The sequence below is a fragment of the Oncorhynchus clarkii genome, chromosome 7 (genome assembly GCF_045791955.1).
Source record: "Oncorhynchus clarkii lewisi isolate Uvic-CL-2024 chromosome 7, UVic_Ocla_1.0, whole genome shotgun sequence".
NCBI classification, from domain to species: Eukaryota; Metazoa; Chordata; class Actinopteri; order Salmoniformes; family Salmonidae; genus Oncorhynchus; species Oncorhynchus clarkii.
The window spans coordinates 55,606,746-55,630,542 of record NC_092153.1 but is presented as its reverse complement, the minus strand read 5'-3'; the positions used below and the strand labels follow the sequence as shown (position 1 = coordinate 55,630,542).

The following is a 23,797-nucleotide window of genomic DNA, read 5'->3' as shown; positions in this document are numbered from 1 at the left end:
GACCCACTCTGTGTCGCCCAGCGACAAGTCAACCAGAGGACAGTCTAGAACACTCACAGTAATAATGGGAAGGAGGGGTACAGTGTCGTCATGGGGATGGGTCAGCAACTGATAATTTGGTGTGGGATTCCATGGTAACAAAGCCATAATGAGATTAATAGTGTTCTTTCTGTCTCGTTTCACTTTCACCGAGGAGAGGATTAGCTCTAGCTCTCTTAAAGGTGAATGAGAGGCCAATTACTCAGACACCCTGACCAAGATCCAACACTGATTTATTTGTTTAGTTTCTGTGGTTGAAATGAAGTTTAATAGCACAGAGAAGCACAGAGGCACTCAGCAACAATAAGTCAAGCAGTCAAAGTCCATTGTTTCCCGACCTGTGACAGCCTTGCAATCAGGTTTTGTTCCAGTAGTCCCAGTCAGATCAAAGCATTCAGAACCACAATGTTGGGATTTTGCAACCCTAACCCTAGCTTCTTGTCCACAACTCAGATCAACCCCAGCACTAAACCTAACCCTAGCTTCTTGTCCACAACTCAGATCAACCCCAGCACTAAACCTAACCCTAACCCTAGCTTCTTGTCCACAACTCAGATCAGCCCTAGCACTAAACCTAACCCTAACCCTAGCTTCTTGTCCACAACTCAGATCAACCCCAGCACTAACCCTAACCCTAGCTTCTTGTCCACAACTCAGATCAGCCCTAGCACTAAACTTAACCCTAACCCTAGCTTCTTGTCCACAACTCAGATCAGCCCTAGCACTAAACCTAACCCTAACCCTGCTTCTTGTCCACAACTCAGATCAACCCCAGCACTAAATCTAACCCTAGCTTCTTGTCCACAACTCAGATCAACCCCAGCACTAAACCTAACCCTAGCTTCTTGTCCACAACTCAGATCAGCCCTAGCACTAAACCTAACCCTAACCCTAGCTTCTTGCCCACAACTCAGATCAGCCCTAGCACTAACCCTAACCCTAGCTTCTTGTCCACAACTCAGATCAACCCCAGCACTAAACCTAACCCTAGCTTCTTGTCCACAACTCAGATCAGCCCTAGCACTAAACCTAACCCTAACCCTAGCTTCTTGCCCACAACTCAGATCAGCCCTAGCACTAAACTTAACCCTAACCCTAGCTTCTTGCCCACAACTCAGATCAGCCCTAGCACTAACCCTAACCCTAGCTTCTTCTCCACAACTCAGATCAGCCCTAGCACTAAACCTAACCCTAACCCTAGCTTCTTGTCCACAACTCAGATCAACCCCAGCACTAAATCTAACCCTAGCTTCTTGTCCACAACTCAGATCAACCCCAGCACAAAACCTAACCCTAGCTTCTTGTCCACAACTCAGATCAGCCCTAGCACTAAACCTAACCCTAACCCTAGCTTCTTGCCCACAACTCAGATCAGCCCTAGCACTAACCCTAACCCTAGCTTCTTGTCCACAACTCAGATCAACCCCAGCACTAAACCTAACCCTAGCTTCTTGTCCACAACTCAGATCAACCCCAGCACTAAATCTAACCCTAGCTTCTTGTCCACAACTCAGATCAACCCCAGCACTAAACCTAACCCTAGCTTCTTGTCCACAACTCAGATCAGCCCTAGCACTAAACCTAACCCTAACCCTAGCTTCTTGCCCACAACTCAGATCAGCCCTAGCACTAAACCTAACCCTAGCTTCTTGTCCACAATTCATATCATATCAGACCATGAGACATCCCGAAAATCAGTCTTCTCACAAAATCGTCTGTAGTGTCCGAAAGGTTTGGCATACAAACTATTACAAGCACACAGTGGTGTAAAGTACTTAAGTAAAAATACTTTTTTGGGGGTATCTGTACTTTACTTTACTATTCCTTCCGTGGCCTCCAACTGCTCTTAAATGCTAGTAAAACCAAAAGCATGCTTTTCAACCATTCGCTGCCCGCATCCACCCACCTGACTAGCATCACTACTCTGGACGGTTCTTACTTAGAATATGTGGACAACTACAAATACCTAGGCGTCTGGCTAGACTGTAAACTCTCCTTATATATTCATATTAAACATCTCCAATACAAAATTAAATCTAGAAATGGTTTCCTATTTCGCAACAAAGCATATTTTACTCGCCGCCAAACATACCCTTGTAAAACTGACTATCCTACCGATCCTCGACTTCGACGATGTCATTAACAAAATAGCTTCCAATACTCTACTCAGCAAGCTGGATGCAGTCTATCACAGTGCCATCCGTTTTGTCACCAAAGCCCCTTATACCACCCACCACTGCGACCTGTATGCTTTAGTCGGCTGGCCCTTGCTACATATTCGTAAGTCTATGCTAGGTAAAGCCCCGCCTTATCTCAGCTCACTGGTCACGATAACAACACCCACCCGTAGCATACGCTCCAGCAGGTATATCTCACTGGTCATCCCCAAAGCCAACACCTCCTTTGGCTGCCTTTCCTTCCAGTTCTCTGGTGCCAATGACTGGGACAAATTGCAAAAATCGCTGAAGCTGGAGACTTATATTTCCCTCACTAACTTTAAGCATCAGCTAACTGAGCAACTAACCGATTGCTGCAGCTGTACATAGCCCATCTCTAAATAGCACACCCAATCTACCTACCTCATCCCCATATTGTTTTTATTTACTTTTCTGCTCTTTTGCACACCAGTATTTCTACTTGCACATCACCATCTGCTCATCTATCACCCCAGTGTTAATTAGCTAAATTGTAATTACTTCGCTACTATGGCCTATTTATTGCCTTACCTTTTCTTGTCATTTGCACACACTGTATATAGACTTTTCTTTTTTCTATTGTGTTATTGACTGTATGCTTGTTATTGACTGTACGCTTGTAACCCTGTGTTGTTGTTTTTGTCGCACTGCTTTGCTTTATCTTGGCCAGGTCGCAGTTGTAAATGAGAACGTGTTATCAACTAGCTTACCTGGTTAAATCAAGGTGTAACATTTTTTGTATGTTTTAAAATAATTTTTACTTTTACTCCACTACATTCCTAAATAAAACATGTACTTTTTATTCCCATACATTTTTCCTGACACGTAAAAGTACATGTTACTTTAGAATGCTCAGGCAGGACAGCAATATGGTCCAATTCACGCACCAATAACTCGTCATCCCTACTGCCTCTGATCTGTTGTAACGGTCTGGCCTACAAACTATTACAAGCACACAGTGGTGTAAAGTACCCTCCGAACGGTTTGGCCTAGGAAAGATATTATGATCCCTCTATGGAAAGAGAAGATCTCTTTTGCTCTATGACCCCCACAAGTGTCTTGTGACCGGTCTGAAGTCAGTACTGCCGATCTTCCAACTTCTGTCTGTAGTATCTGAACAGTTTGTGGAAAGGTAAGTGTCTCACGAACACGTACTGTACATGTCGGTTGTTTTGCCCTTGGACACCCACAGGCCTCACGTCTCGTCTGAAGTTCTCCAGGCACCAGTGGGGAAAATAAATAAATAAATAAATATATATATATATATATATCCTGATCTTTCTTATATCTCTCAGATATACTGGGACAGACACTTCAGAACAAACTTCTTTTAGATTTGTTTTTTGGGACTATCTGTTGTTCCATGTAGTGAATATGTTATTCAATGTGTTTGTATCGGCTAATAGCAGTAAGGCCAAATACAATTTTTCATCAAATATCTTTTTTTAACCCTAACCTTAACCCTAGCCTCGGTGAACTTCAAGTGAAATGTATTAAAACTTACCCCAATCCAGGGACGGAATGTGTAGTTCCAAGGCCACACCATTGATCAACCCGAACACTAACCCTAACCTTAACCCCAGCTTCAATGAACTTCTGGTGAAATGGTTTAAAACATACCTAAATCCAGGGATGGAATGTATAGGTCACACTCCGGATCAACCCAAACCATAGCTATTATCATAACCCTAACCGTAATGGGTCGGGTGTCGTCGGATGAAGGATGAGACCAAGGCGCAGCGTACTTTGAGTTCCACATAATTTATTAACGAAGTGAAACTTTGGAAAAGACAAAACAATAACGAATACAACGTCCCAAATAGCTTCGTTGTGCAAACTACCTGCACACAAACAAAGACAAGATCCCACACAGAAGGAGGGAAAGGGCTGCCTAAGTATGATCCCCAATCAGAGACAACGATAGACAGCTGCCTCTGATTGGGAACCACACTCGGCCAGAAACAAAGAAATAAAGAACATAGAATGCCCACCCAAATCACACCCTGACCAAACCAAAATCCATTACTGTAACCCTAACCCTGTTTTGTTCATTTTCTATTAATTCCTACATTAGTCACTGTGTTGTGTTCCGGATTGGAATGTGAAACATTCTGCAACATCCCAAGCGAGACAGGTCAGTTGTGTTAAACCCATTTGATTTATTCCCAGGTGAATCATGGCAGTGGACTCAGCACTGAGTCGTGCAGACAGAGGGGTATTGCTTTTTCAGTCACTATTTGTATTATATGATTCAACATGACAAACAAGGATGATCCATCAATCTTTGCAAAAAGCTTTTGTCTTTTGAATTTTGTTTGAGAGCAAACAGACCGAGGGCTCTATTCAATCCGCATTGCGGATGTTCAACGTTACAGCGTGATTGAAATTTAAAGGTCATGTTCCTGCGTTAGTGGAGACAGCATTCACGTTAAACCCTGCATATTTCGACTTAATCGGAAATCACCTTAAAATATCTATTGAGCAATCTGTAACGATTCACCGATACTGATTGAATAGAGCCCCTAATTTCAGACAGAGGTTAGTACATCCTGTTGTATGTACTGGTATAGAAAACAGAAGGCTGTTTGTCAATTGATAGATCTAATAAAACATACAGTACTTTCATAAAATATGGAATTTCTATTGAACTCCAGTGTTTAAAAAAAAAGTGTCTCAGGAGAAAAATTTGGAAACATTATTGAAATGTCACCATAGTTATACAATGCATATTCAGGGAATATAATGAGCTTCTTCTCTAATAAAAAGAGACAGACCACTTATTCAGGAAATCAAACATAGGTGCATTAGAAAACCATTCTCTTGATTGCACAGTGGAAATAGGACTGTCAATAATATTGTTTTCAAAGTATTTAGATAAAAACATTCCACATATAGCACTTTCCCTATTCCTTGTTTTGTCCTTACCACCACAGAATCAAAACACTATAATCACAATGAGTCATCATCCATACATCTGTTCTACAGTAGTTGTGCGCAACACAGCTGAACCAGGGAGAGAACACAGTGCTTCTCTCCTAGGGTCCTTCGAAAGTTTACTGTGTGAGATTGTGACTCCGTACAGTCTTTCATAGCCAAATTAGAACTGGCTTCCTTCTTAGTGGAGGAGACTTGGAATTTCTGGTGAGTCGAGTAGGTTGTTGCTGTTTGTCCACTGTCGGGTTCAGGTCCAGGGTCTTCTTGTGCCATATAAGTAGACAGGGGCCTGGGGACAGTTCTCAGGGGAACCATAGGAGAAGCTGTGTGCTCGGGGACACAGCTCAGTGCTCCAGCCCCTGCCAGTCTCTCGCTTACTGTATGCTAGGCTATCACTCAGATCCATTGTAACGTATACTTAACTGATACATTAATATGAATAGAATCTCTCTTTGTATACAACAACATTTAAATCATTTGTGGAGATTAAGGCAGTCCATACATTTTTACAAACAAGACATGAAACATATCTGAATAGGAAAAACAAAGGCTATGGTACTCAAGTCCCTTCATATCTGTACTCTTGAAGTTTCAATCTCTCAAAGAAGAGGTCTTGAAAAGTTAACCAAAATGTCACCCGGACATTGTAGTTTCTCTGATAGTCATAGATCAATTCCCATGAGTTCCGACTAGGCCTCAGAAGCCTGGGGCTAGATTTGAAAATCGGCTGGCTGGAGAAGCCTTGAGACTGAAGTTATACGTGCACCGAGGGCACACTTCTGTTGAGCATCTGGACACGCATCAGCTGTACACTGGTCATGATCTTCTTCTGGTGGCCCATCAGTGTCACCCCCAGCCTGTGGATATCCCTGTAGGACGCACAGAGATGGGGCAGAGTCACACATGAACACACTCATCAGACAGCCTAAATTACTCTTAAGCATCAATGACATGTGGATGATGTGATTGGAGAATGATGCTATGGCCTTGCCTCTCACCCTTGGTTCATGCCTATGACGTGGCCTAGGGTCAGGTAGCCTCCTGCAGCAAAATGGTCCTTGTATCGGCCCATCTTGATGGTGTCCAGCCACTCATCCACAGAACTACAGCTGCTGAAGTCTGGGATACTTCTGTCCATCATGGGAGGTGTGCCTAACCTGAGAGAAAGAGTGAGAAAGAGAGAAAAGATGAAGAAAAGGACAAACACACAGACAGAAGGGAGAGATGTGGAAAAAAAGAGGTGGAGAGGAAAATAGGTGTTGAAATGCACTAGCAGCTAAGGCAGAAAATCAATAGCTGTTAAAATGATAGAGAAGGGGTGGCTGCTCTGATTGCAGGATGGCTGGTTTGGCTAGATTAATACGGAGAAAAATCCTTAACACCCCCTCCTCCTCTTCTCCTCATCCCTCCATCTCCCCGACATGCACCAGTAGCTCTATGGGACCATGGATCTGAAAGAAGCAATTTAACACAGGTTCAAGTCTAACTCAAGCCGCTCTTCACTCTGCTCTCTGATTCCCGGACTATCAATGTCAATATCACAGCCAGGCTCTTATTTAACAGAGCACATGTCTATCAGAGATGAGCTTATTGGAAAACGAACAAGGCCGTTCCTTGCTCTCTTAAGGCAACCTGTCTCCCTTGCGTCAGCCGGGGAAGTTTGAGGGAAACTTTGGGCTGTAACTTTATCCCACAGCTCATGTTTGACAAATGAGTTGAGAGTGGATTTGCAGTGCGTTGTCCAGAAAATGCATTGCCCAAGCGATGTTTGCCCCGGCGATGGTTGTCTAGCAGCCTGTTCACCTGCACAGCGTGTTCATGGACTTGAGGTTCTCCGGGTTCCGGATCAGCTTGTCTAAAACTGTAACGATCTGGCAGAACCGGGGCCTCTCGTTGCGGTCCTTCTGCCAGCAGTCCAGCATGAGAGTGTGTAGAGCACCTGAACAGCCCATAGGAGCAGGTAGCCTGTAGCCCTCCTCTACTGACTTTATCACCTACACACACACACACACACACACACACACACACACACACACACACACACACACACACACACACACACACACACACACACACACACACACACACACACACACACACACACACACACACACACACACACACACACACACACACACACACACACACACACGCAAAGAGCGAGAGAGATATGCAGGTATCATTACACACGTTTTCTTATGAGTGTATGTGTGATTTGCATGTACTATATACTGTATGTGTGTGCGTGTCCTCTCCAATCCACTCACATCTCTGTTGGTGAGGTTCCAGTATGGCCTCTCCCCATATGACATGACCTCCCACATGACCACGCCATAGCTCCAGACGTCACTGGAAGAGGAGAACTTCCTGTAGGCAATGGCCTCCGGCGCTGTCCAGCGGATTGGAATCTTACCACCCTGAAGGGAACAGAAACGCACTAGAACTAGAACTAGAACAACCACTGGCATCACCACTGAATAGAAAACAGAACTAGAACTAGAGAACTCGGGCTACAACAGTATTATAATCTAGTACATATTAGAGTTTTAGAATGTATCATTAAAGTGTGAACTCACGCTGGTGGTGTATGCTGCATCAGGATCGTCCTCCAGGACTCTGGACAGGCCGAAGTCAGACACCTTACACACCATGTTGCTGTTGACCAGGATGTTACGAGCTGCCAGGTCGCGGTGGATGTAGCCTAGGTCTGCCAGGTAGGTCATACCAGCCGCGATGCCACGCATCACGCCCACCAACTGGATTATAGTGAACTGACCATCATGTTTCTGAGAGGAGGAGATGAGGAGGAGAAGAACGGGGATTGAGATTGAGAGAGATTGTAGTGTTAGTTAGAGGCATATTGATTGAGATTTCAGATGTCAAGTGCTTCAAAAAGAATTTCTCTACAAGAGAAAGAAAGAGAGAGAGAGAGTGGGAGAGAGGGAGAGAGGGAGAGTGAGAGGATATGGGAAAAAAATATGAAATCCTTATAAATGCAACAAACCCTCAGGAAAGAGTCCAGAGATCCATTCTCCATGTACTCAGTGATGATCATGACTGGTTTACCTGGGGGGAGGGGAGGGGTAAGGTAGGGTGAATGAGGGAAAGAGGGGGGCAAGGGAAGGTAAGGGATGGAGGGGTGTAAGGGAGTAAGGGATGGAGGGGGGTAAGGGAGTAAGGGGGGGAGGGGGGTAGCCCATTCTATTAATTCTTATTTCTATGGGCGTATGTACTTTCTTCTTGAATTTAATTCATACGCAGCAAAGACATTGAATTGCATCAAACTGAAAATGGAGTTGAATCAAATCAAATGGAATCTTACTGCGTGTGACCACTCCCTCCAGGTGAATGATGTTAGGGTGGTCAAACTGGGCCATGATTGATGCCTCAGCCAGGAAGTCCCTCCTCTGCTTGTCACTGTATCCTGCCTTCAGTGTCTTCAAAGCCACCGGAATGTCTCTCTTCCCTGGGAGACGCATCCGCCCGTAACACACCTCCCCAAACTCACCTGCACACACACACACGTTTAGGTGTACTCCTCCCCGACGACCACAATATAGACTAATCTATTCATTGAGTGATAGAGTCATTCGAACAAAAATAAATTGTTTCCTAATCTCATCTCCTGCTTTGTGCTTTGAAAAGTCACAGAACACATCATTACATTCCTTCCCCTTTCCCTTTCTGTCTAATGTGTCTTAACAACTACAACCCTAAAGGTCATTGTTAACAGCCATGATTATAACGCCTACCATGTCCTGCTTTGCCAGTGTGATGTTATTATTCCCTGTGTGTCTCTGTGTTTGATTGACAGCCCCATGCAACGCTCTGATTCCACTGTGCCATTCCTCTCCGCTGCACACCGCAGCCTTTACTTCAGCCAATGATTTTCAGTTTACCTGACCCAATGATTTTCTCTATTCTGATCCTAGAAGCTTCAATTTCTCGGGCAAACTCGTGGACGGCCTGGCAGGGGTCCTCGTAGGTGTGTGGGTCGATGTAGAATCGCACGTCGGGGAATGACACTAAAATAAACAACATTAGCATCTGGTCACATACCACTGGATGGAAACAATATGCTACATGAGACTGTCACAGGAAAGTGAGGGAGAAAGAGATAGATAGAGAGAGAGAGAGAGAGAGAGAGACTGCAGTACTGAGATTTTGTACATCAATAAATCTGAATCAAACGGGAAGTGAACTGTGTACACTGAGGATGAATATGATTTAATTTTATTTAACCTTTATTTAAATAGGCAAGTTACTGGAGTGAAGGGGGGGGAGGGGGGGGGGGGGGGTGCAATAAAAATATACCAGTAATAATAATAATACAAACATACCATGGCCATTTTGGTAGTGCATCTTCTCCTCATCAGAGTCCTGGAAGGCCTTGCTATAGCCACAGTGTCTGTATATCAAACAGTAGTTTAGAATAGTTTAGAGTCACACGGGGATACACCACACTTCTCACGGTTTTCCTCTCATTCTATCTTTCAGACTCCGCTTGAAAACGCTAACATGCATTGAAGTTGGAAATAAATCCACAAATGATTTGTGGAAGATGTAAATTCTAGACATCAAAAGAGAGGAGAGGGATAAGTGAAAACATTAGCATTGTTATTTAACTAACATGAACAGCCGTAATGATTAAACTGACTGTTTAGAAGTACAAAACTGGGTCTGAACATTTCCCATGCAGAAACTCTGGGAGATGACCTGACATTTCCACTGCTAACAAACACATGCCACACTCTAGAGTGAGAACTACTCTGGGCTATTTAAAAGCATTAGTGGAACAAAGTTAGAGACCATCTCCTTGGTTTCCTGTGCTGTGGGATTGTGGGACTGTTGGACTGAAAATAGACAGTTACTGTAGCACTGGAGCCTATGGGGGTACATTTTTTAAATCCATTTATCAGACTCTTTTATCAAATGCACCTTACAGTCATGCTTGTATACGTTATTCATGGATGGGTGGTCCCAGGAATCAAACTCACTATCTTGGAATGGCAAGAGCCATGCCCTACCAACTGAGCTACAGATTACCTCAAGAGGGGATTAGAGGTCATCCTATGGATATCAATGCATATGGGTATACAACATCAGAGACAGATTATGGATAAAAAAAAGAAAATACTAATATGAATGTTGATTATAAAATAAATGAATCCTATGGAGACAATGGTATAATTTACTTGAACCCTTGTTAAGGTAGAGTAAAAAATATTCCACATACGTATATGAGTGACGTAGAGTCAGAGAGGACTCGTCCACATCACGGGTTGTGGTGTAGTGTAAGAAAGGGTTGCCTTGCCGTTTCCTGCAGATGACGATGGCCAGGAAGGTGACGAGGCCAGAGACCAGCGCCATACAGATCCAGATGATGGTCATAGTGTCGTAGCGCAGAGGAACTGGACACACAACAACACAACCAGTTTGTGTGAGTGTGTGTGTGTGTTCGGTGCTCTTTGAGGCTTAGGTCTGCAGCAGCAGCTTTCCTGACAGGGGTGGCCCTCACACAAAGCACAGATCTATAGCATTAAGGGATTGTCTGAAGGGTTCCTGGTCCCACTGACATTCATGGCTCTTCAACCCAGCACCACTCTGTCCCTCATGAAAATATACTATAATATATTATGGTATAAATACTGTAGTATTACTATAGTTATATACTATAGTATTCACTGTAGTGTTTTTGCAGACATTACTGTAGTGTTCACAGCAGTCTGTTTGAAGACATTACTGTAGTATACCGTAGTATTTACTGTAGTGTTTTTTGCGTACATAACTGTAGTATGCTATAGTACTCATTGTACTGTTTTGCAGACATGACCGTAGTATACTATAGTATTGTTTTTGTGGAAAATACGTTAGTATTTATTTAGTAGTGTTTTTTCTATAGTACTATAGTGAATACTATAGCATACTACAGTTGTCTGCAAAAACACTACAATAAATATTACAGTAAAGTCTGTAAAAGCTCTACAGATAGGTTGGCACCAATAGACACCAATAGAATACAAAGCACTTCTAAACCTAGTGAGAGATTTTACAAATGAAAATAGTGCTACTCTCATTCCCTTACTTGCTTTCCCGGTCTGGATCTCCACATTCTGGCTGAAGCGTCCGCAGCCTGCCGAGGTTCTGGCCCGGACCTGAAAAATGTACCTGGTACCAGGCTTCAGGCCAGACACCCGGGCCGTGGTCCCCTTGGCCTTCAGGGTGGAGTAACTCTGCTGCTCCTTATCCTGGTGGAGGAGAGCTGTGATAAAGACAGTCTGCTGCCCAAGCAGTGTTTATATTGCAGATTTATTCAGTAGCAACCCCAGGAGTTTGCACAGATTAAGATAACAACACAGCAGCCACACTAATCTGTCTGTACTATCCAGGCGTGTGTGTGTGCGTGTATGACACTATTCACTCTATACACACAACCTCAAGTCTCCAGTGACCACCCCCACTGTGTGGATCCTGGTCTGTGTGTGTGTTGCTCAGATCTCTCTTACCTCATTAGCTGTGTGTCAGAGCATGCAGAACCACAAAGCAATTAACTTGTCTTTGCTGCTAGGCTGTCACTTTCACGAATCAATCAGCATACATAAACACAGACAGAGAGATACATACACGCATATATGTATCTACTGTATGTACGTATGTACGTTTGTACGTATGTATGTATGTACTCTACCTTCTCATAGTATTTGATGTCATACTCTAGTATGACTCCATTGGGCTGGTCAGGCTCGTGCCACTGCAGAGTGACGCTGTTCTGACTGGTGTTCTCCTGGCGAATGGCAATCACCTGGGAAGGGGCTGAACAGAAAGCAGGAAACAGGAAGTACAGAAACTATTTAATTTTTTTATAGAAAACCAGAACATACATACATCAATGTTCCATGGAGCACAAGGTGTCCGCCCAACTACAAAACGTCTATATATGTAACGGTCGTCGTAGGTGGAAGAAGAAGAGGATCAAGGTGCAGCGTGGTATGTGTCCATATCTTTTAATAAAGAACTTGAACACTGAACAAAAACAATAAACCGACAACCGAAAACAGTTCTGGCTGGTGCAGACACACAACAGAAAACAGAAAACAATCACCCACGAAACATAATAGAAAACAGTCTACCTAAATATGGTTCTCAATCATGATTGACAGCTGCCTCTGATTGAGAACCATACCAGGCCAAACACAGAAATAGCAAATCATAGAAAAACTAACATAGACAACCCACCAACTCACGCCCTGACCATACTAAAACAAAGACATAACAAAAGAACTAAGGTCAGAACGTGACAATATATGTCAAAACATGGTGCATTTAGAAAGTATTCAGACCCCTTGACTTTCTAGACATTTTGATACATTACTGTCTTATTCTAAAAGGGATTACGTTGTCCCCCTTATCAATATACACACAATACCCCACAATGACAAAGCAAAAACTGTTTTTTATACATTTTGGCAAATATATTAAACATCAAAAATGAAATATTACATTTACATAAGACTTCAGACCCTTTACTCAGTACTTTGTTGAAGCAACTTTACAGCCTCAAGTCTTCTTGGGTATGACGCTACAAGCTTGGCACACCTGTATTTGGGGAGTTCCTCCCATTCTTCCCAGCAGATCCTTTCAAGTTCTGAAAGATTCTCCCAGAAGGAGCGTGACCATCGGGTTCTTGGTCACCTCCCTGACCAAGACCCTTTTACCCAATTGCCAGCTCTCGGAAGACTTCTTCCATTTAAGAATGGTGGAGGCTACTGTGTTCTTGGGGACGTTCAATGCTGCAGAAATGTTTTGGTACCCTTCCCCAGATCTGTGCCTCGACACCATCCTGTCTCGGAGCTCTACTGACAGGTCCTTCGACCTCATGGCTTGGTTTTGCTCTAACATGGACTGACAACTGTGGGACTTTATATAGACAGGTGTGTACCTTTCCACGTCATGTCCAAATAATTCAATTTACCACAGGTAGACTCCAATCAAGTTGTAGAAACATCTGAAGATGTTACGAATCCTGCCGAAGATGGTGCCTCTTCCTGTTCGGGCGGCGCTCGGCGGTCGTCGTCGCCGGCCTATTAGCTGCCATCGATTCCCTTTCCTTTTGTTTCTGTTAATTGGGTCTAATTGGTTACACCTGTTTTCAGTTAGTTTTGTTTGTAGGCTATTTAAGGGTACTAGGCCCGCTGGGTATTGTGTGGGCTTGTTCTCTGTTTATTGGTGTTGGTGTATTAGAGTGATCTCTATTTTTCCAGACAGTTTTAGTCCTGTGTATTTTGGACGGGTTATTTAATGCGCCCTTGTGTTTTGCATGTCCGTGTCTCCGCTGTCATTGGAATAAAAGATCCACGTACGGAATTACCTGCTCTCTGCGCTTGACTCCTCCACTCACCATTCATAGAAGTCATAACAGAAGAATGATCAATGGAAACAGGATGCACCTGTTTCGAGTCTCATAGCAAAGGGTAGGAATGCTTATGTAAATAAGGTATTTCTGTTTTTTATTTGTAATACATTTTTCTCTTTGCCATTATCAGTTATTGGTTGCAAGTAGATGAGGAAAATGTTTTGTTTAATCCATTTTAGAATAAGGCTGTAATATAACAAAATGTTGAAAAAGTCAAGTGGTCTGAATACTTTCTGAATGCACTGTATGTATCATGCAGCCTAGCTGTTGAGATGTTATTTTTAATAATGTGTAAACTGTATGTGTTTGATCCACAGGTAAAACAACCTACATGCATACATTTATATGTTTTAAATCGATACAGGTGTCCCCTACCTGCCTGGTTCGTGGTGATGTTGACAGATATGAAGGGCGCCGGCTCATTGCTTAGGTGAGTCACCGCATTCATCGCTAGGATACGGAAGGTATAGTTGGCGTGGGCAACCAGGTTTAGAACGGTAACCCAGGGTTCGGTCAGCAAGCTCTGCCGGGGAACAAACCGCACCGGGACCACCCCAGAGCGGTCCACCGTCCCTCCACCCTCTCCTCCCATCCCCTCTCCCACACTGGTTGACCCCATCCCTGCTGTACAGTCCTCACACTGCCCCCCTTCCCCAGAGCACTTCTGACAGAGCACGCTGTACAGCAGGTCACTGCGACCCCCCGAGTCCATCGGTCGACCCCACTCCAGATTCACTGACGTACCGTTAACCGACGATATCATGTTTACTGGAGCTGTTGGGGGGCCTAAGGAGAGGAGAGAGAGAGAAAAATAGATGGAGGAGAACAATTTGAAGGGAGAAGAGAGAGAAAGTGGGCTATATTTGCATGTTTTTCTTCATGATTAGCACCTGAACCAGTGGAATGTGCTTCTATTTTCTCTTTCAGATGTTTATGTTCATCTAGTGTTTAGAGAGGCCCTCTAAAGGGGAAATTCAAATAAATAATCATAGAAAAGTAGCATATGCCCAATTAACCAAATCACCCAGGTTACTCAGGCCATGTGTAAGAGAGGTGGACCTACATGTGTAGTGGATTATTCGGTCTGTGTGTGTGCGTGCCTGTGTGCATTTGTGAGTTATGTACTTGTGCAGGGTGCGGCAGGGGGGTCTGTAGGGGCCCTGTAGTGGCTGGAGTCACAGGGGCAGTAGAGGGCAGCTCTGGTCTCTGAGTGGCTTTGTAGAGGACACCTCCCACACAACCCATCACCTGCCATTGGCTTATAGAAACCCACCTCACACGCTATATGGGAAAGAGAGGGTTGGAGAGAGAGGGGGAAGAGAGAGGAGGGAGAGAGCAAAGGGGAGAGAGGGAAAGAAAGGGAGAGAGGGGGAGAGGGAGAGAGACTATTTGCACATCATTACAACACTATAATATTACATTTTTTGTGAGTGTAATGCTCACTGTTAATTTTTTGTTTATCTCACTTTTGTTTATTATCTATTTCACTTGCTTTGGCAATGTAAACATATGTTTCCCATGCCAATAAAGCCCTTAAATTGAATTTGAAAATTGAAATTGAGAAGGGAAGGGAGATAGAGACAAAAATGTATATGAATACGCATAATAATCTTGGAAAATATTATTCTTTGGTCCACCCCATTATTTCTAGGGAAACTCCAACAGTCAATATGTAATTGGAACCCTGCATAGACTCACTGACTGGAGAGGGAGAACAAAGTTAGACTTTTACACACACATTTGGGCCAAAGAGTCAGTGCACTGTTCATACTCCCGTAGGAAAATCTAAATGTAGACCACATTTCAACCATATTCAGTACACACACTACATATTAACTTTCAATAATACAGGCTCCACTGATAAATGTGGGTTATGTGGCAGGGGAATCGGAAATATCTGGCAACATCATGGTTTCATCGTGCCTCCTCAGTAAAAAAAGAAAAAAGCTTACCAACATGTCTCTGCTCTGTTAAGAATGCAACAAGATCTGATGGATTTACCAATTTGACTTCAGATTCGGATGTTTTTCCACATTTCTCCAAATTTCACAGTTGCTCCAAACGTCAGATTTATTGGTGTTTTTGACACCCTGGGTTGACTGCTCAGCATCATTACATTTCCCCAACCTCAAATGTAAAGTTGCTCCAAACGTTAAATTTAGAAATGAAAGGTTAAGGTTTTGGATAGGGTTAAAACATGAACCCTTTACACTGGTGGGAATTGGCCTATATGGACTGGGATACATGGAAATGTTTCTTACAGAAGAAATGCATATGAAATGCATATGCATAAGCATGATAGCAATTGAAATGGAACAGTTTCGAAATAGTGGAAACATTATTAGACCAAAGATGAGGACACTACACTGTTGATATTATGTGCATGTTATTTTTGCTGCGTTTGTGGATAACAAAAACGGACAATATTCTGGATACACTCAGTAGCATAATAATAACATTCCTGGAAAATGTGGGGTACATGCAACATAAGACTAAAAAAATGACAAGGGTCTGAATGAGAGGAGTAAGTGGTGTCTCCAAGTGGCCATACCTCTCCAAGGAGTTCCTAAGTAATTCCGATACATTTTTATGACATAAAGAAGTCGTCAACAATAAGGTGCTTCATTGAACCCTCCTAGCTGTGCCATTGAGGGACTAGAGCAAGCACTCTTGTTTTGTTGTTTTGAAACCCCGCCATCCCACAATTACTGTTGTTGTTTACGGCCCATTATAAACCGCAATCTGGGTCAGGTGGCATCATTTGAAAGCTTGTTCTATTGCCAACATAACTAGCTGTTCTAAAATATGATATGATAGAAATCAAACTGGATGGACATCAGAAATAGAGGAAGGACTAAGAACAAACAAGAGAGAACTATTGTAAAGTAGACTGTCTCTGTAGAATGTGTATAAGATGTATGGATTGAAGGTAGAAGCATAAGTGTTTATTAGTTTACTTCAATTGGGGGATCGGCGGTAGGGTTTGCGGGAATAATAATAAAGGTATATTCTTTAAAAAAGTATGTATGTCTATATAGGTACGTGTATGTATATATGTGTATATATATATATATGCATGCGTGTATGGATATATATGTTTACCAAAAAAATATGGGGGATTGGAAATGATGTAGACAATTACATTGGAAGCAACATTCTTTCCGCAATATTAAGCTGATCAACCCTCTAAGAAAAAAAAAAAACTAACAAAAAAAACAATAGTATGCAAGTATAAACACCATGGGACCACGCAGCCATCATACCGCTCAGGAAGGAGACACGTTCTGTCTCCTAGAGATGAACGTACTTTGGTGCAAAAAGTGTAAATCAATCCCAGAACAACAACAAAGGACCTTGTGAAGATGCTGGAGGAAAGAGGTACAAAATTATTTTATCCACAGTTAAACTAGTCCTATATCGACATAACCTGAAAGGCCGCTCAGCAAAGAAGAAACCACTGCTCCAAAACCGCCATAAAAAAAGCCAGACTATGGTTTGCAACTGCACATGGGGACAAAGATCGTACTTTTTGGAGAAATGTCTTCTGGTCTGATGAAACAAAAATAGAACTGTTTGGCCATAATGACCATCGTTATGCTTGGAGAGAAAAGGGGGTGGCTTGCAAGCCGAAGAACACCTTCCCAACCGTAAAGCACAGGGGTGGCAGCATCATGTTGTGGGGGCGCTTTGCTGCAGGAGGGTCTGGTGCACTTCACAAAATAGATAGCTTCATGAGGAAGAATAATTATGTGAATATATTGAAGCAACATCTCAAGACATCAGTCAGGAAGTTGAAGCTTGGTCGCACAGGCAGTTAACCCACTGTTCCTAGGCCGTCATTGAAAATAAGAATTTGTTCTTAACTGACTTGCCTAGTTAAATAAAGGTAAAATAAATAAAATAAAATGGGTCTTTCAAATGGACAATGACCCGAAGCATACTTCCAAAGTTGTGGCAAAATGGCTTAAGGACAACAAAGTCAAGGTATTGGAGTGGCAATCACTAAGCCCTGACCTCAATTCTGTAGAAAATGTGTGGGCAGAACTGAAAAAGCGTGTGCGAGCAAGGAGGCCTACAAACCTGACTCAGTTACAGCAGCTCTGTCAGGAGGAATGGGCCAAAATTCACCCAATTTATTGTGGGAAGCTTGTAGAAGGCTACCTGAAACATTTGACCCAAGTTAAACAATTTAAAGGCAATGCTACCAAATACTAATTGAGTGTATGTAAACTTCTGACCTACTGGGAATTTGATGAAAGAAATAAAAGCTGAAATAAATCATAATCTCTACTATTATTCTGACATTTCACATTCTTAAAATAAAGTGGTGATCCTAACTGACCTAAAACAGGGTATTCTTACTAGGACTAAACGTCAGGAACTGTGAAACTGAGTTTAAATGTATTTGGCTAAGGTGTATGTAAACTTCTGACTTCAACTGTAGGTACGTGGTTGCAAAGGGCATCAGTGTCTTAAAGATATTCTTCTCCTTAATGCAACCGCTGTGTCAGATTTCAGCACTCAGGCACCAAAATAAGCCATACAGATACCCGCCATGTTGTGAAGTCTACAGAAGTCAGAAATAGCTTTAAATATTCACTTACCTTTGATCTTCATCGGAATGCACTCCCAGGAATCCCAATTCCACAATAAATGTTTGTTTTGTTCGATAAAGCCCATCATTTATGTCCAAATACCTCCTTTTTGTTTGCGCGTTTAGTTCACTAATCCAAATTCAAGAGGCGCAGGCACTTTGTCCAGACAAAGTCAAAAGTTATATTACAGTTCGTAGAAACATGTCAAACGATGTATAGAATCAATCTTTAGGATGTTTTTAATATAAATCTTCAAAAATGTTTCAACAGGACAATTCCTTTGTCTTTAGAAATGAAAAGGAACGCAGCTCACTCTCACGGGCGCGCGCTTGACTTAGCTCATGGCATTCTGCCAGACCCCTGATTCCAACAGCTCTTATTTGCTCCCCCTTCACAGTAGAAGCCTGAAACAAGGTTCTAAAGACTGTTGACATCTAGTGGAAGCCTTAGGAAGTGCAATCGGACCAAATTGTACACTGTGTTTTGGATAGGCAAAACCTCAGATTTCCCACTTCCTGGTTGGATTTTTTTCTCAGGTTTTTGACTGCCATATGAGTTCTGTTATACACACAGACATAATTCAAACAGTTTTAGAAACGTCAGAGTGTTTTCTATCCAAATCTACTAATAATATGCATATCTTAGCTTCTGGACAGGAGTAGCAAGCAGTTTACTCTGGGCACCTAATTCATCCAAGCTACTCAATACTGCCCCCCAGCCATAAGAAGGTTTAACAGCCGATTTGCCAAGGCAGAATACTCTGAGCGCAGCCCAATCCAGAAATCTGGCAGTGGTTTCTGATTAAACTCAATTTTCACAGAACCGCCTGCTGCATTTTCGCCGAGGCTCTCTTGTTCAGATATCGGTAAGTGGACTGGAGGCAGGGCATGAAAGGGATAATGAATCTTTTTTTTTGTGTAATCCGTTTGAGGAAAGTACCTGCGTTATTGTACACCCAACTCACTCATGTGCATCGCTATATCACATTTGACATTGTCCGTAAGCTTGAGTTCATTTGCACACAAAGAAATCATACAATGATGGAAAGACCTGTGTGTTGTTAATGCAGACTGAGAAGAGCTCACACTTCTTAATCATAACCTCAATTCTGTCCCCAGTATTGAATATAGTTGCGGAGAGTTCCTGTAATCCTAGATTCAGATCATTCAGGAGAGAAAAAACATCACCCAGATAGGTGAAGATTATAGTCAGTAAAGAAAAGAATGTGTCAATAGTTTGCCCCTTGATAACCTGCGCACTTCTGTATGTTGTAAAAGCTTTACATGGTCACCACCCATGTCATTGCATAGCGCAGAAAATACAGGAGAGTTCAGGGGCCTTGCTTTAACAAAGTTAACAATTTTCACTGTAGTGTCCAAAACGTCTTTCAAGCTGTCAGGCATTCCCTTGCCAGCAAGGGCCTCTCGGTGGATGCTGCAGTGTACCCAGGTTGTGTCGGGAGCAAATGCTTGCACGAGCGTTACCACTCCACTCTCCCTGTCATGGCTTTTGCGCCATCAGTACAGATACCAACATGAGCAGCAGCTATGTTTGGCTACATATGGACCGATAGTGGAATTCCCGCGAGAGACTAACGGTTAATGTGATTGGATGTTAATTATTTTATTAGGCTACCTGTATTTGACATTGTGTTGTTATTTTGCTGAACACTAGATGGTTTAATTTTATGTTTAGCAGTGAAGCGGAGCCACTCAGGCGAGAAAGAAACCTCACCCAAATGTATAGCCCCGTTGGAAAATGTGAAGAATAAAACATTTTAAAATATTGAAAAATGTATAAAAATGTAAAAATGATTTATTTATGTTAATCACATTTTTATTTGGTGTACCCCCGATATCATTGCGTGTACCCTAGTTTGGGAATACCTGAAATAGACAAACAGGATCATTCTGTTCAGAACAACCCAAGGTATGACATCATGTCATCTTGTAACTGTACATCAAACATAGTGATCATAATTGTTGAAAATGTATTTGACATTGTTTTATGATATGGAAATTTGGACTTACGGGTGTTTGGCTTGCTTGTATGACATCGAAACTGTATTTATTATACTCCTCAACGTTTCATCCTTAAAAATACACAGAATCTTCTTAATTTATAGCATTTCCCTCACTTGACAACAAAACATTACCAAAAGATGCCCAAATAGCATGAGTGAATGGGGGCAACTTCTTGTAGCGTGCGGTGCTCAAGTTCAGAGCAGCCTTCAGTCAAAACCCATACAGCATTGTGAAGCGCAGAGCCTGACATCATTTATAGCATGTTACTGTACAGCCACTGCATTCCAATTTAGGAGCTTATCACTGCCCAAATCTGATATTTTCAACCCGTATATGGGTACAAGTGTAATGGGATACATTTAGGCATTCATTCCAAATATCTAAGGTAAGAGTTAAGGTTTGGGATAGGGTTAAAACAAAGAAATAAAACATTTGTGTCTACCACTTCAGATCCGGAGTCATCGGATTAAACCCATCCACCACCTCTGTCCACTTGATGGAAATAGTGCTCGCTGTTGCCCCTAGTGGGCTGCTTTAAAGGCATTTCCCGACGTCCTCAGTACATGGGCAGACGTCCAATTTCGAAGTCAATCTCGAGCGATCTGCCAGAAGGATGAACATCCTAAAATTTTGACCATTATTTAAAAAAAATACAGAATTTGATTCACAAAAAACGTGTGTGTTACTATATTGTATTACTGTATTGTACAGCACTCAATGTTGTTGATTATATTTCTTTATACCTTTCCGTAATTTACTTAAGTCTCTCAATACCTTTTACTGCAGTGTGCTAAAAAATGCTTATTTATAAAACCCTCTTAGGCCTCACTCCCCCCTATCTGAGATATCTACTGTAGCCCTCATCCTCCACATACAACACCTGTTCTGCCAGTCACATTCTGTTAAAAGGTGCCCAAAGCACACACATCTCTGGGTCACTCCTCTTTTCAGTTTACTGCAGTTAGCGACTGGAACGAGCTGCAACAAACACTCAAACTGGACAGTTTTAACTCAATTTCTTCATTCAAAGACTCAATCATGGACACTCTTACTGACTGTTGTGGCTGCTTTACATGGTGTATTGTTGTCTCTACCTTCTTGCTCTTTGTGCTGTCTGTGCCCAATAATGTTTGTACCATGTTTTGTGCTGCTGCCATGTTGTGTTGCTACCATGTTGATGTCATGTTGTGTTGCTACCATGGTGTGTTGTGCTCTTGCTATGTTGTTGTCTTAGGTCTCTATTTTATGTGTGTGTGTATCTATATATCTATATATCTATATATCTATATATCTATATATCTATATATCTATATATCTATATATCTATATATCTATATATCTATATATCTATATATCTATATATCTATATATCTATATATCTATATAAATATATAAATATATATATATATATATAAATATCCCAGCCCCCGTCCCCGCAGGAGGCCTTTTGGTAGGTCGTCATTGTAAATAACAATTTGTTCTTAACAGACTCGCCTAGTTCAATTTAATAAAAGAATGTAACAAAAAAAAAAAAAAATCAGGGTCACACAGAGTGCTCCTTGGTAGTCTTAAACAAATGTACTTTGAAACAAAAGTATACACCTCACATGGTTATTGGCTTAAAAAAAGAAGACACCTGTACCATGTCAGATATAGAGTTGAGATATATTACATTTTGAGTGTGCATCCCAATGTTAATCTTTGTATACATCACAGAAGACTGAAATATAACAAAACTGTTTGACATAGAAACACCAGATTTTAGGGGTAAAAAAAAATAAAAGTTTATTAATTCTGAAATTCTGAAAAATATGAATAACATTCCACCCACGAGGCCACTAGGTCATTTGATCGCAGGAAAGGGCTACATTAACAATGAACCCTGACGGTAAGAGTGCCAGTAGCATACTGATGCTGAATGTACCATCTGGAACACACAGACAGTTTGGATCACAAACAGATTAACAGACAGGGCTGATACGGCACCTCTCTCTCACGTCAGTGTCCCTCAGGGAACCGGAAACTATTTCTATTTGCAATATTATTCCCACACTGTTTTCTCTCTTCCTTTTTATCCTGTTAATCCCTCCATCCCTTGATGTTTTTTGTGATGCTCCTGAGTTGAAAAGCTGGTCATGATAAACATCAGAATAGCTCGCTCATCAAGGAGGGAGGCGGCTTGCGCTTTGAAGTCTCTGACAGATTTACCAGGAGCATGCACGCATTTACACACAGTTCGAAATAACGATAATACTATACACATGTCACACCCCACATGCACTCAAGAACACACACACGCACACAGATAATGGAAGCAGTAAAACTATAAACTTAGTAACACCCACACACACACAGATGTGGGAGAATTGAAAGGAGGGCTGGTGTAGAGATTTTTATTTTGTTTTTTTATTTAACCTGTATTTAACTAGGCAAGTCAGATAATAACAAAATCTTATTTACAATGACGCCTACCCCGGCCAAACCCGGACGATGCTGGGCCAATTGTGGGCCGCCCTATGGGACTCCCAATCACGGCCGGATGTGATACAGCCTGGATTTGAACCAGGGACTGTAGTGATGCCTCTTGCACTGAGATGCAGTGCCTTAGATAACCCCTGATGGATGATCTTTCAATCCTGTTTCACTCTTGTCTGACACACTGAATAGAGAGAGGAAATGAGAGAGAGAAGAGCGGGAGAACGAGAATGGAGAGACCAGACAGCGCACTCTATGTGTGTGTTTGTGTGTGTTTGTATTGTGTATTGTTTGGCATGTCAGTGTCTGTCAGCCTAGTGTTCCAGATGCAGGAGTATTTGCATTACAATGAATCTTAGTGGCTATGTGTTGGCTTTGTGTGCTGACCTTGATTTATTCTCAGAATAAGTGGGTAAATAAACAACACGGTATAGAAAGAGGAGTTGGAAAAGCAAATCATTCCTACACACGTGAGGAGTCTGAGGTGGAACAGGAGTGGAGGAGAGTCTTGAGTGCAACCTGGTCTGCTGGCAAAAGGACACATATTGCTATTTTCTTACTAGTCCAGGTGATGTTTGAAAATTCTGTTAACTTATTCATAAAAGCATGAAACTTGTACAGTTATGGGTCCTGTACACTTTCAGAAAGGGAGCCATCGCTTAAACGGCCTCTTGGCGGTTGTGGCGACCGTTTTTATTTTCCACCATATAGCAATGTATATTTTCCTTCATATCTGCTGAACCAAACACGATAACACAGAAAAGGTGACGTCTACAGCTATGTTTTGATGGTAAAGGATTACAATAACGCCAAGTACAACACAATAAACAGTTCAGATTACAGTGTTCCTTCATCCCTCAGATACTCTTCCTTATTACCATTGACTGCATCAAGACCAAAACCACATCATATAAACCCAGAGGTATTCAGTGGAGCCTGTTCTCCCAGATGGAAGATCTCTAAAACTTAGCCAAAAACCCCACATTGTGCATTTGCCCAACTCATCCCATCTGGAGGTCTGAGCAGAGCAGCCTCAAAACAAATATCCACCTACATAACAGCAATGTCAAATCGGTTCTATTGTATGGTTTGGATTACTGGCGTGTTGTCAAGAACGACATG

General features: G+C 42.2%; 1 protein-coding gene across 1 annotated transcript in view; it reads right to left on the bottom strand.

Annotated features, from left to right (window-relative positions):
- Positions 1-3,978: 3,978 nt before the first annotated feature.
- The window catches only part of LOC139414329 (ephrin type-A receptor 8-like), a 116,090-nt gene continuing 96,271 nt past the window's right edge, over positions 3,979-23,797 (bottom strand). The window contains exons 6-19 of the mRNA XM_071162246.1: positions 14,707-14,862; positions 13,957-14,367; positions 11,857-11,981; positions 11,254-11,416; positions 10,405-10,579; positions 9,509-9,576; positions 9,068-9,193; positions 8,491-8,676; positions 8,173-8,234; positions 7,745-7,954; positions 7,436-7,585; positions 6,972-7,162; positions 6,167-6,325; positions 3,979-6,037 (exon numbers count right to left, since the gene is read on the bottom strand). Coding sequence (XP_071018347.1) covers positions 5,923-6,037; positions 6,167-6,325; positions 6,972-7,162; positions 7,436-7,585; positions 7,745-7,954; positions 8,173-8,234; positions 8,491-8,676; positions 9,068-9,193; positions 9,509-9,576; positions 10,405-10,579; positions 11,254-11,416; positions 11,857-11,981; positions 13,957-14,367; positions 14,707-14,862 — 2,297 coding nt within the window. The 3' untranslated portion in view covers positions 3,979-5,922. The remainder of the gene's footprint in view (positions 6,038-6,166; positions 6,326-6,971; positions 7,163-7,435; positions 7,586-7,744; positions 7,955-8,172; positions 8,235-8,490; positions 8,677-9,067; positions 9,194-9,508; positions 9,577-10,404; positions 10,580-11,253; positions 11,417-11,856; positions 11,982-13,956; positions 14,368-14,706; positions 14,863-23,797) is intronic.